At 38.2% G+C, this 13,692-nt stretch overlaps 1 protein-coding gene across 4 annotated transcripts in view; it reads right to left on the reverse strand.

The window, feature by feature from the left end:
* The window catches only part of VTI1A (vesicle transport through interaction with t-SNAREs 1A), a 236,113-nt gene that overhangs the window by 74,471 nt on the left and 147,950 nt on the right, over positions 1-13,692 (reverse strand). For 2 of the 4 annotated variants that reach the window (XM_083505034.1, XM_083505033.1), the window contains one exon: positions 13,273-13,345. In XM_083505034.1, coding sequence (XP_083361160.1) covers positions 13,280-13,345 — 66 coding nt within the window. In that variant the 3' untranslated portion in view covers positions 13,273-13,279. The remainder of the gene's footprint in view (positions 1-13,272; positions 13,346-13,692) is intronic. The other 2 variants (XM_083505031.1, XM_083505032.1) reach the window with 1 other exon arrangement.

Consider the following 13,692-nt stretch of genomic DNA (forward strand, 5'->3'; position numbering starts at 1 on the left):
GTGATGCCTTGTTTTATTTTATTTTAAATTAACACAGTCTGTAGAACCAAGAGATGACTCGTATATAATACTAACTACTTTGTTAAACAGCCCATATAATCTATCAACAGCCTAGTGAACTCGAATCATAGACCAGTGGTAACTAGTGAAATGCTATCATGTCTGACAGAAGAAGCATATGAGAGATAATATTTAATCAGCAATACAACCTCTAAATGTTATTTGTTACAAATCCTATTTTCACTGTCGCTAATAGTGGCTGCAGTCCAACATATCTGGAAGACACCATGTTGGCTATCCCTGAGCTACATGTTTAACTCAAAGCCAATGTTCAAAACTAATTGAAGACAATGGATCTTCTCTTGTAACTGCAGCTAAGCAAAGTGATCTGTTTGAACAATGGCCATCTTTCTTACCATACTGGGACAGCTATTATTTTAACTCTATAAAACCATTGGAGCGATAGCACACTGCCATATTTCGTGCACTGCATTTGCATTTTGTTGACTAGAGGAGAGTGACTTTTTGGGTGAAGTCAAACCGTTGGAAGGCTGCTGTGCCTGCAGTGGCTGTAAAGGCTGATATGGGAGAGACATGTTTTGTTGCAGCTGGGGCAGATGAAGGCATCTGGTTGTGCCACAGTGCCTGGAGGCAGACAGTAAGATTGTGCATCCTTTGGATTAAGCACTATTAAACTCAGTAGGATTTGCTTCTCGGTAAACCTACATAGGATTGTACTATACTGTTGCAATCCTGTGCATGCTGACTTGGGACTTGCATCCAAGAAAGCTTGCAGTTCTGTCAGGGCTGCTATACTGTTTCCCCATAGTAACTCAAAATAAGATTTGAAAATTAGCTCCTTATGCTTTTTAATTAGAGGCATATTTTAAATTGTGCAACTTAAACAAGAATACTTTTCCAACTCAGAGAAAATTCACTGAGTATTTGTCAGCAATACGATCAGTTCATGAAGAAGACATTTCTATAACATCTATAAGAAGCTCATGTAAACAAGGCATTAACATACCATGACCACTATGTTATTTTTACTTCTGACCCATGATACTTATCTCTAGAGAGTAACCAGGGGAAAAATAAGGTCCAAATGTTGGCTAGTTTTAAAAATAATACTCTCAATCACACATTAATTTTAAAACCTTCATATTTGCTTATTTTTTTCCTGCTAATCAGTTTTTTGTGAGATTTCCCATGATGGATTATTTTTTTAAAAAAACAGAACAATATAATAGGAACAGGTAGGAGGAGGAATGAAACACATCTGTACTAAGGCATGATCTTCCATAAATATCTCATGAGATCTGCCCATATAAGAAAAGAGAAGAAAACTCAAATGGTTAACAGAAAAGAGGAAAGAACAAAATGCACCTGGCCGCAACAGAACAAGCAATATGCCATGCTCAGGTTTGATCATGAAAAGCATGCTACAACTTGTAGAAAAAGGTCTAAATTTGCCAAAGTCACATGCCAATTTAGAAGGTGAAAATATATGCCCAGAGGTTCCTTCCTTCTTTCAAATATGGTGACAAACCATTACTGTGGAGTCGATAGCTACACAGAAAACTTGTTCCTTTTGAAGTGATTCTTGAGAAATCATGGCTTGAGAGTTACAGCCCTGGTCCAGACCTAGTGCTATGCATAGTGGGGGAGAGTGAGAAGGCATTCTCAGACTTCTGTGTGAGAACAGACCAGAAAATATAATACAGCTTTAAATATAAACTATGAAACATGACTGAAGTCACAAGGACAGAAATTAAATGGATTACAGCACTAAATGAACTTATCTTCTAATTTCTGGAGCAGATGAACGGGAAGGAAGAAGCTAGAATGCTCAGTGCCTCTCTACTACCCCTGTTGCTGAAAGCCTTTTAAATATGTCAGTTGCCTGTTCCAGACCCAAGACTCACATTGCCACTTTTCTGGGTTATACCACAGCAGGAGATGATACACATGTTCAGAGCATGTATCCTTGTTTACAACACTCAGCAATGGATTGACAATGACAAAATCATTCTGCTTCTATAAGGCAAGACAAGAATATTCCTCTGTCAAACTTGCACAACTTCAGCGATGATTCAAGCTGAACAGCCTTGTATCTAAGATTATCCATGGATTCCTATTAATTTTCAGTGAACTAATCCTTTGGTTATGGACTCTCTTATATATCACTTCATGGAATGATAGGCCTAACTCCTTCAGCTTGAAGACTTCAAGTTTTGGTCTCAATAGGAATCCTTGTCTTCTCACACGGCTCACAGCAGTTAGATCAGCAGATTTTACCTCATGAAAAGGGATATTTAAGCATACCATTTGCTTGAGCTATTTCAATTACATTTTTTCTGCACTTCTACAATACGGCAACATACTGCAGTAGCTCGGCCCCTTCTGCTCAGGATATAGTGTGTGATTCTCCCCAAAATGTAAACCCGAGTTGTGCAAGCTCCGAATGGTCACTCAGACTAGGGCTCTTAAGATTGCCAATTGTGTCAAATGACGGAAGAGACAGTAAGCATTAAAAAATGAAAAGAAGAAAAGAAAAACAGTTCTGAAGTACCGAGCTAGGCCTTTCCTCCTTTTCTTTAAACGAACATGAGAACTTTCACAATATCTTGAAACTGTACTGAGCAATTACCTCTTCAGATGGCATCGCTTCTAACTTTATGAGCAAAACAACCCCAGCTATTACAGGGGTGAAAAAACAAAGTGACACCACTAACCGAACAAAGCTTTTTATCACTCGACAAGGGTTTTCCTACAGGCTTGGGTGGGTGGGGAAGCATTAGGCAGCATTTACAGGCAAGAATATTTGTGGCCTCATTCAACTTGTTTGTGGCCTTGTTCAATAAATTTCTTACTAGTTATTCGAGTATTAATGGAATCAACCCAAGAATTTCCAGTACTGGACCTTTTAATTGCTTCAACAGCTATACACTAATGCACCAACCATTCATAACACTACTGAGTGCCTCACACATACATAATGCAAGCAATGTATCAAAACAAATGCTTTTTGCAGGTTCCAACCTTTTCAGCCTCCAAAAGCAGGCACAAATGAGAATTATAGTAAATGTTGCCTTGATTGTGCAGGTCAGTCAATAAAAATACAATAAGGACGAGCAAGGCAACAATTCCAACCTTTTAACCTATTTGCCTTCAATGTAGCTTTTGCCTCCTGTCTTATTTAAAGTGTTTGCTCAAAACAGAACAGCTTATCTCAGAGGAGGGTTTTCTCGGAAACTTTTGCTTTGAGAAACTGCTTTTCTCCCTTTTCATAAAGCTCAACATAAAGTAAATATTGATAGCAGGCATGGGATTTGATGCACAGATTTGCCGGGGAATAGAAAGTTACTGGAGTCCCAGCTGCGCTCTGTTAAAATAAGTGGAGGGTGCCCTTCAAGGGCTGTGGACTGCGGCTGAGTGGCAAAAGTGCTCTTGCTTCTTCCCTTACAGCACCCAGGTAATGCAGTTTAGGGGAGAAGGTAGGGAGGCCTCCCAGTCACTCTCAAGGACCAGCTAATGTGGCTTTCCAGACCTTCAAACTCAGGCCCATTGGCTTCCTGGCATGTTGAGAGGAAGCGTGTTTGATGCATGTGTGCACAGTTCTGCATCAATCAGATGTGTGTAAATTGGTCATCACCTGTACAGCAAATTAAAACTAAGTAGCAACAGCCTAATCAAATACGGTAAAATCAAAGTGTTTTAAGTTAAAAATGCTTACAGTCCTTTAAAGCCCAGGAAAACAGAAATGTTTTAGCATGGCACCTAAATGTTTGTAATGAAGTCTACAGGTGAAGATCTTCGGGTAGGTTATTCCTAAGTCGAGCAGCCATCTCTTATAATATGTGTCATGCAAACATTATGATCATGATGATATTATTATTATTATTATTATTATTATTATTATTATTATTATTACTATTACTATTTAGCAGCAGCAGGTACACCCCACCCCTAACCTTTCTCTACATTCCTGGCCCTGCAAAACTAATTACCATTTCCAACCTCTAGCAACCTCATTTTAAAATAAGTAGACTTTTTGTTGCTGCTGGCACATGGTTAAGTGGGTTGCAATTAGCTGGGTAGTGGACCATATGCAGTAAAAGCAAGGCATGTTGACACTTGGTCATGTTGCCTCCATCCTTTACAAACCTGTTTCTGGGCAAGGGTACTAATACAAGCTTTGGGAAGAAAAGGTTTACTAGTTCAGCCCTTCCCCATTATGAAGTCATATAACTCACAGTGTCAGATAATGGGGCTATAGTACAATTTAGAGTGGAATCGTCCCCTCTTCCTGCCCAGTGATTTCACTATGAAGGGAAACAACTTCCTGTCTAATCAAGGACTTTATATCACGGATTCTTTCAGTGATAGAGATGCTATCTCATATGTAATAACTGAAATATTTATTTAGCTCGACCCCATGTAATAGGACAGTGTGCATATTCCAAGGATGTGTTCAGAAATGCCTGCAGTACTGATGCTGTACGATTATGAAACAGCCCTTTGTTCTCAGAAATTCATGATGGATATCTATAACTCTTTTTGTTGTGGAGATAAGATCAGCCTTGTCTCACTAACTGCCATTTCAAAGGAAGATTCACAGTAGTTTGACTTTTGATCTGTGAGGCAACTAGCTCGACCACCTGCATGAGATACGAGCTGTTACTGAGCTTGCTTTGTACCATCTTATGAACACAGCAGGCATTTTAAACAAGAAACAAGTTGATATGTGAATGCACCAATTTACAGAGCAAACGTTCAATCAAAAATATAGGCTCCTTTAATAGTCAAGCATGTAACGTGTATATTTTGTTTACTGATTATATCATTAAATAGAAAAGATGGCCAAAGGTCTTCACCCTCCTGCATAAGGTGTAATAGTTTGTGCTAAAAAGGCCTGACGTGAATAATCATGTGGTACAACGGGAGGATTGGTATTTTAAATTGTTCTTAAAGTATTCACTCTGAAAGGCCATTTATTGCAGGACTCGTTTGCTTAAGGCTACGTACAAATGATCTAACTTTATAAATACCCAAACATACATGACATTTAGTCTTTAAAGCTGTACTAAAAAAAACAGTAAGGAAAAGTTAAGTATAATGCATACAGAAAATATAATGCATTAAGAAATAAATAGGATTCTCTCAGGATCAGGATGCCAGTACTCAAGTTTTGATAAAAGTGCTGTGAATGACAGCACAAAATGGCTGCCGTTGGCAGCAAAAGGAGAGGCGACAGTACTCCATATGGGCGAGTACTTTCACAAAAAAACTCACTTTGCATGGACAAGTACTGTGCAGTGTTCTAGGTTTTTTTCTGACACTACGGAGTGGATTTGGGGATGACATGGGGGGCATATGGGGGCAGGAGATGGAGAAAGCTCTGTTGTACTAGTGAGAGACCTTGCTCCGGCTTCTACTAGAGTGGCTGGTTAGTTGAATCCGGTCCTTAACGCTTAAATCAGGGATGGGGAACCTCAAGCCTGGGAGCCACATGTGGTCTTCAAGGTCCATCATCTGGCCCACAGATCTCCCCCCAGGTCAGGCTCTCTCTGCCAAGGCCGTACTCCTCGCCTGGCATAGGAACAAAAAAAAAAAAGAAAAAAGAAAAGAAAAAAGAGAGAGTTCACTTTGCCTTTCATCCTTGAAGCCTTGTCCGAATGTGATCACAAGTTTGTTTGTTTTTAATGTAACTTTCAGTCCAGTGCTCGATTAGTCTTAAATTAGTCATCTGTCCACATGCGTCCTTATCCAGATCAAAATGCAAGTTCTGAAATGGTAGACTATGTCTACAGAGACATAGATTACTGTTCTAATCATATCCAGCTAAAGTTAGATATATTGCAGCCCTTCTTCCAAGACATTTAGCAAGACATTACATATAATTTCTGGTTGATTTGGTTTGGCAAAACTTAATGAAGACACTGCAATTGATTGCTCTTCAGCTCAGTTTACTATCACCATGTAAAGCACTATTGGACAAATCCTGCTATGCTGAAATTCCTTCTTCAACTTGCAAACAATTTTTTAGCACCTATTTCCACATTTTTATGAAGCATGCAGATGTGCTTTAGGATGTTCATTTCTACTTTGGCATATTGCTGTGCATTTTGCCATGTTGAGGCTGCAAACTGCAATCTTCTTGAAGGCTCTAACCTTTTAATGATAGTAAGCATGTCTCAATGAACAGTGCAACCACAGGGGTTAGAGGATATTTAACCCAGTGTGATGTATCACATTCTTTCTACATGTTGTCTGAATGAACTAGCACAGGGAAGTATCCACTGGGACCCTACTCTTTTTGTAGGAGAATAACTGTGATTTGGATAATGGTATTTCCAGCTGTACAGATGGTCAAGGTTGATGGAGGAGGGCAAATAATTCCAGACGATATAGAAAGGAAAAATAATGAAAACAAGTATATTGTACACTCTTAGAACAATGTAAAAACAGACAAAGAGATGTACTTAGATCATAAACATGTGTGCACAGAAAAACAAAACTTCAGAAATAAACCAAGCATGCTGTCCAAACAAACATCAGGTTTCACACCTTGTTATAAATGTAAAATGAATTCAGCAGAATCACTAAATAGCTATTCACATATACCTTATTTTTTAAAAAATATAACACTACGGGTTTATTTATTTGAAAGCACTTATAAGGTTTGAATAGAAAGAAGTGTGATTGAATGTTATGGGACATTCCGTCCTCTCTCTATCAGAAATATACAGTTGAGAACAGCAAATGATAGGCTGCAAGGGGCACAACAGAGGGAAGAGGAATCAGCAGAATTCACAGGGGTCATCTTATATGACCGTAAGTTCCTTTTTATTCCTGCAAGGAAGGCACCTTTGGAACTATCCCTCAAGTTGCAATTATTACTGTATGAACATGACAGCCTAACACAGTCCAATGCTAAGATCCTACCTGAGGTCCACTATCAATGCCCAGAAATCTGCAAAATCTGCAGATAAAGCCAGCACTGCTATTTCACACATATTTGTGTTGCTGTTTTTAAAGCCTGCACCTAAGTGTCTTGAAGTATGCACCAAAATTTGTAACTGATGAATGAACGCTATTTGGAACAAACATACAGATACCTGGCATCTTCACTATGCCAAGGCTCCCGTCCCAAATGGCTCTTATGTGTAAGAAATAAAGCTTTATTCAAGGCTTACGGTGATATGGTCAGGCTATGGGTACAGATTGCCAAAGGCATAGCTAGAGAATCTGAGAACATCATTGGGCGTCTGAGACCAGATGAAAGCTACTAAATATGTCTCAGCAAACAATCATGCCCCTCACACCCGTTTTTAAAGGTAAGACTTTGCATGTTCACTGTTTTGCCCTGCAAGATAGGTGCCCTTGGAGGTGAATGTTTCTCTGAGGGGTATGAATGGGTTCTTGGCCAAGGGGTGGGGGTCAGTTCTTCTGGGTCCTTCTCTTCTAGATGTCCAGCCTTCCCTCCTGGTTGGTCAATGCCCTCCCCATGGATGGAGCAGGATAGGGAGCCCTTCCCTCCCTCTGGGGCTTCTCCCCACTGATGGTGGTCTCTGTGTGCTCCTCCTCTTCCTCATCCTTCAGCAACTGCTACCCCAGCCCCAAATCCGGTCACAACACACAATAAAGTTCATCTGGCACTGCCACTATATACTTTCATTATATGCTGAAGACAAACACCTTTTCTCTGGCCTTTACCACCTGAAATGTAAGTTTTCAGGACCTACCCCATCCCTGTGACTGCAATTTGTCTTAAGATATTTTTAATATTAAATCTTTAGTTGTCGTTATCTGCCCTGGGAGCTGATGGTGAAAGCCAGTTAAGTGTATAAAAAAAAGTCTCAAACCTGGATGTGCAACCATAAAATGTAAGGTATTGTGCTCAGTTACATTAAAACAATCTTGTCTGTTCTGTATATAAAAAGGAGGCAAAGTTATTTTTTTCACTTTACAAACTATGTTTTACAAAATAGTATTTTCTTTAATATTTTAAAAATAATTTTATGTCTTTAAAGAGGAAATGTGAGATCCAGTATATGAGATGCATTTTAAAAGAAATTCATCCTCTTAAATGCAATTGATATATTCCTTTATCCCCAAGATAACTATATTCTTTTATTTGAACTTTATCAAAGGTTTACTTGTTGGAATGACCAATAATGAAATATGTTTACCCTTAGGAATTGTACTGACATTGCATTTAAGTTTTCCAGATGTTTTGTCCATCACTTCAGAAAAAGGAAATACAATATTTTTCCTAACTGCAGCATAAATTTTCTATTTTTTCTAATTATAGCACAAATATTCAACTTTTTATTCTGAAAAACTTCTGATCTTTAGATAGTTAATATATTGTTTTTGATGCCTCTTCCTAAATAATTTTCCAACAGAAATGTTCCTGTTTTGTCAAAACCTTTTATAGAATATCATGTTTTCTGTGTTTATTTGTAACCCCAATCACTCTGTCTTTGCCGTGTGTGTGTGTGTAAAGAAAAGTAAAAATAACAGTGAAGGAGAAAAGCTAAGTATATGTAAAAATAAAAATAAAAAATGATTGGAAGCCTAGACAGGAATGGAACTCATTCCAATCACTGGCAATAAGGATTTTAACCAACTAGACTGCTGGATAAAGCAGGCTTTATTCTTGCATATATTAGTGGTTGTTATGAAGGTGTTGGCAAATCACCCAATTTATCACCAGAGTGTTGAATGTACATTGCCCTATTTTCATCAGCCAGAGCTCCAAGCCCTATCCTGTTTAAAATTAAATTTGAAAAGGGGTCTTTTTATACAGGCAAATGCATTCATCAGTCTCCTAACACCTCATGTGTAACAATTTTCAAGATTAATTTTTTCAAAAGCTAGGGGTATTTCCAAAGTAGGATGCTCTGCTATGGGGAAACATCATTTAGCTGAGAGTTGGTTTTCATCTTGCTTCTTGGACTCTGCAAATTCTCCCAAATAAAGTTAGTTGAGAACATAAGCCACTGGGCATATTAGGGGGTATGATGATATACACCTAACAAACATAAATCTTTGTTTTCTTTTATTATCTATCCCTTGAAAACTTACTGAACATATTAAGTTCTTTTTATGATTACTCAATGGAAATTTGATGGGTTCCCACAAAATATGGATTTAATCCAATATTATATTTTCTGATGGTCTTTCATAACTGTAAATGAGGGTTGGAGATTGAGGAAATAAATTTAAATGTGATGCTTTCAGAATTTCCTACCAGGTAGAATTATATTAACTTGAGTGGGAGACATTTGTAAATGTTGCTGAGCCTTACATTAACTACTTTGTATTTTATTGTATTACATTTTGGAAAGATGTCAAAATTCTCATTATGTAACAGTAACAGTAACAGTGGGTGGAAAAAAATTATTGCTTCCAAAGCCCTGAAGAGTTGACTTTCTTCTACCAGTTGGCCTTGGTAGGAAGCTATGACAACAAAAATAATAATGAAAATGGTCATATAATAATAATTGATAGGTCTTGTAACCCATGGAGTATAGAGATCCTTACGTTATATGGCAGCAGACTTCCCTTCCATGTAACTACAGAAACAAGATCAGGACTCTCTAGACCACATTTGATCTTAAGGAACAGGAATGGAAAGAAAATTATATTGTTTAAAATGATGCAGTGCCAAATATGTATAGGTACATAATATATTATTGCTCAAACTCAACAGGATAGACTTAGCCTTTTCTCCAAATACCTGAATGATTACCAAATGATGTGTTGTGACTTCAGCAAGGGTCAAAAGGAGACTGAGGATGTGTCCTAAACTGGATGGCTATATTAGCAATTGGTGTGCATAGATTAGGTGATGATTGCCCACAACTGTTTTATTTAGTGTATATTGACGCATCACACACAGAAACATGGAAAAAATAATAAGGCAAAGTTATAATACAAAGCTTTATAAGACCATCTTCCCAAAAAACCCAAGTCTGTTTTTAAGCAAACTCCTTTTAAAAACTTATTCTTGTCAGTTTCACAGCGGGTTTTGCGGACAGAGGGAAAGAAGTAATTGCTGAGATATGGAATTTCAGGACAGAAGGTAAACCCCAAACAAAGGCAACATGCTTTTGATCAATCTTTTCAGTAATTAGAATGGAAAATCACTGCAGAATATCATGCCTTAACCAAGATGGTAAATACGGCATATGCCTTTTTAAAAAATCAGCAGATTCAATATGCGGCAAGGAAGTGTTCTCCACTTTAACCTGGTGACATTATTTTCACATAGTAATTAGATGGAATAAAGCCACTCTATTCAGCAATTAAATGCTTATTTGCATGGTATCTGGAAATGAGCAATATCAAGAAAACCAAACTCTCTGATAATTATTGTTTTCCAGAAATTGTACTTGATCTAGATCTTTGCTGAAAGTTATTTTTATCCCTCCTGGCTTGCTTTCTGAACAATTCTCATTTGAAACTGCTGACTCTTGAAAACTGCTACTTAACTTTTTCCTTACATATGTAAAACAAATGTAAATTACTCCCTGAATTTACCTGTCTGGGACAGGGAATTATTTTTCTGGAATGTCACCAAGCACTCCACTTTTAATATAAAACATGTGAACCCAAGGACAGAAACATGCAAATCTATAGGACTTCGCACCAATCATTCATTTGCTGAATTGAAACATTAATTTCTCTATATCCTGATGGGTAAATCTTCCTAAGTGTGTGTTTGGAAGAGGGATGTATAAGAAAAAGAAAAGCAATGCCCTTTTCAAATACAAACACACACACACACAATACATGTCCTTTTAAACGTATGACTACATAATTCATTTGTCTGAGAACAAATGATTATTTCACAAAGGTCACTTTTTTATTTGGCTTACAGAACACTTATAAACTAGGAAGTCTAACTGTTACTCCAAAGCACACAGCAATGTCAAAGGTTATACTGTGTTTCTGTTTCACCCTCAGTAAATTACTTGCAAATGTATTCAAACACAATATGATATTTTATTTTACTGAAAATAACAGACTGCACTCGCCTGAAATAAAAACTGAGGTACATCAAGCATAAACATGGGGAAGAAATACATTGGTTTAGAAACCCATAAATCCTTATTTGAGTCTGCCAACCTGAAAGCGAAGTAAAGCCTGAAAAAACTATTTTTCTTAAATGCTATGTCTGATTAAGCCATACTATTAAATGACAGCTGAACTTTAACATTAATATGATATTATTTAAATAACTGCATGACTTTTTTTTACACTAAAAATGATGAATGATTTTTGGACAGCTCAATTGACATAAAGCAAGGAAACCCTTTAATGAGATTTGACAAAATGGAGACATATGCAGAATATTCGTTACAGCTCATGTCGCAGGGCCCTTCCTGGGGAGGATATAGGTTTGGTCATGGAGTTTTTATTATTATTATTTTGATTGTCTACAGGCGCTGAACCATCTCTTTCAATTGCTGCCTCCTTTCTCTATGGATTTTGAATTTAGCTGGTGTCATTTACATATTACTCTTAATCAGAAAATTTTGTATGCTACGGTTCAGAGTCTGAATTGTGAGAAGTTTGTGAAATGGAAGCAAGAGGTGCCGTTATCTTACCCTTTGTCAGCTGGATATACAAGGAAGGGGGGAAAAGCAAAACAAACCCAAGCTATTTTCATGAGGAGATTAAGGACTGGTATATAGTTTAAATCACTTCACGTGCAGCCATTTCCACATGGGAAGTTGCTCATGTGCAGTAATTTGCCATATGGATCAGGCAATTTTTCTCCATGTCACAGCAGACCTTTGTCCATTTGTGGGAGCATGAAAACAACCGTCTGATCTGCATGGCAAGCAGCTGCACACAAATAACTTTTAGCAGCCTTCCCCAACCTGGTGCCCTCCACTTGTTGTGGACTACAGCTCCCTTAATCTTTGACCACTGGCCATCTTTCATGGTACAAATGTTTGCACATACGATGCCAACAATTTCTCAGTGTCAAACATGTTGTCTATCCAGCCTCTCCTTCATGAAAGCTTGACTAATGTCAAAAAAGAGAAGTTGAAAATGCTTCCTCTTGTGTGGTTTTTCATGTAATCATACTAAATAAAGATCTGACAGATCCAACTGATAAGAACCCTGCTAAAAGTTATCCTTGGAATTGGACAAAATAATTATTTAGGTCCCTGCATTTTGGAGGGGTGGGTCGTCCTAGCTAATAGAAGAAATGTGTGTATTTGATTTTCCTCACACATGTCATACACATATATAGTGGCATCTCCATATGACATAACAGAGCTCTGCATGTGTATATATGTGCAGAGTTGCAGGCAGTATCTCAGGTCATTAAGGTGAATAGGAAATCTCCCGATCAATTCTGCCTTTCATTGCTTAGTCAGGGCATGCGAGCTTGAAGCCTGTTTCCCTGATCTAGTGGAATGGGGACAGCTAGAGAGGTGTGCACAGACGTCATGTGATGGGCTAGTGCAGACATGTCCAACCTGTCGACCACGACCTATAGGTGGATCGCCGGGGTGCTCGCTGTTCACTGCGGTGGATTGTGGACTCTATATAAGGGGGCGTGGTGCGCTGACATTTATTTACTCCCCGTTGATGGCAGAGAGGGGAAAGATGGTGGGTGGTCGTTTGTGTATAGGTGGCTGTTGTGCTGCGTGCTATTATCAGCGCTGTAGTATTGGCTGAGCGTAGTTTTTGAAACCGCCCCTTAAAAAAGCTCAGCAGCTCTGTTAAACCCTCTCAATGGGTAGATCACTGCCTTTTTTATACTGGGAGTAGATCGCAGTATCTTGGGAGTTGGACGTGCCCAGGCTAGTGCATCTAGCTGCACATGGTCTGGTGAGAGAAACTGAGCTCTTTGTTGGTGCTCCATATGTCTACAGGAACTGTGCCAGCATGGGCAAGAGTGATATATATATGGAAAGAGCATATATTAATATAGTCAAGGATTTGTTTTAATGATTTCTTGAATACAGATTGCGTGTGTTGCGAAGAAGGTTGGCCATCCATATAAACAAGCAGCAGTAAAAAAAGTTTCAACTATAGCCCTATATCTCAGACTGGTGTGTGTGTGGGAGAAAGACATCTACAGCAACCAAAATAGTTTTAATTGTCAGAGGAACTGCCCTTAGCAAAACTACACCAAGCTGGCAGATTTCCAAACGATTCAAAATTATGACAAGCGTCAATAGATTTTATCTAACTTACAATTTATATGAAGGAAGCAAGAAAAAGAGAGAGGGTCCCTACCTTGCCCTTACCTTCGTAACATTCCTGTAAGGATCCTTGAACTCTTGCCCAAGTTTGCATCTGTTTCTCTGAGCTGTGAGGGAAAATGTTGAAAGATTGTTTATAATCCAATAGGTAGAGAGACCTTTGTGGTTTGTTTGGTTTTTTAAAAGGAAGTAATCTATTTACATGTTAATGAAATATGCTGGCACTTCAAACTTCACATTTTTCAAAAACAATGGAGTTTCAAGAGAGTAGTGGGGGGGGGGCTATTGTTTTTGCTTCTTACTGTGGTGTGCATTTTTGTGTTTTTATATTGTAAACTGCCCTGTGATCTTCAGATGTGGGTTGGTATAGAAATTTAAAATTTTTTTAAAAATAAAATCTTTCTGAGCCAGTGGGCACATTTGAGTAAGTGCTGTGGATGTCAGTCACAAAATG

The sequence above is a fragment of the Podarcis liolepis genome, assembly GCF_965112155.1.
Source record: "Podarcis liolepis genome assembly, chromosome: 5".
Classification (NCBI taxonomy): domain Eukaryota; kingdom Metazoa; phylum Chordata; class Lepidosauria; order Squamata; family Lacertidae; genus Podarcis; species Podarcis liolepis.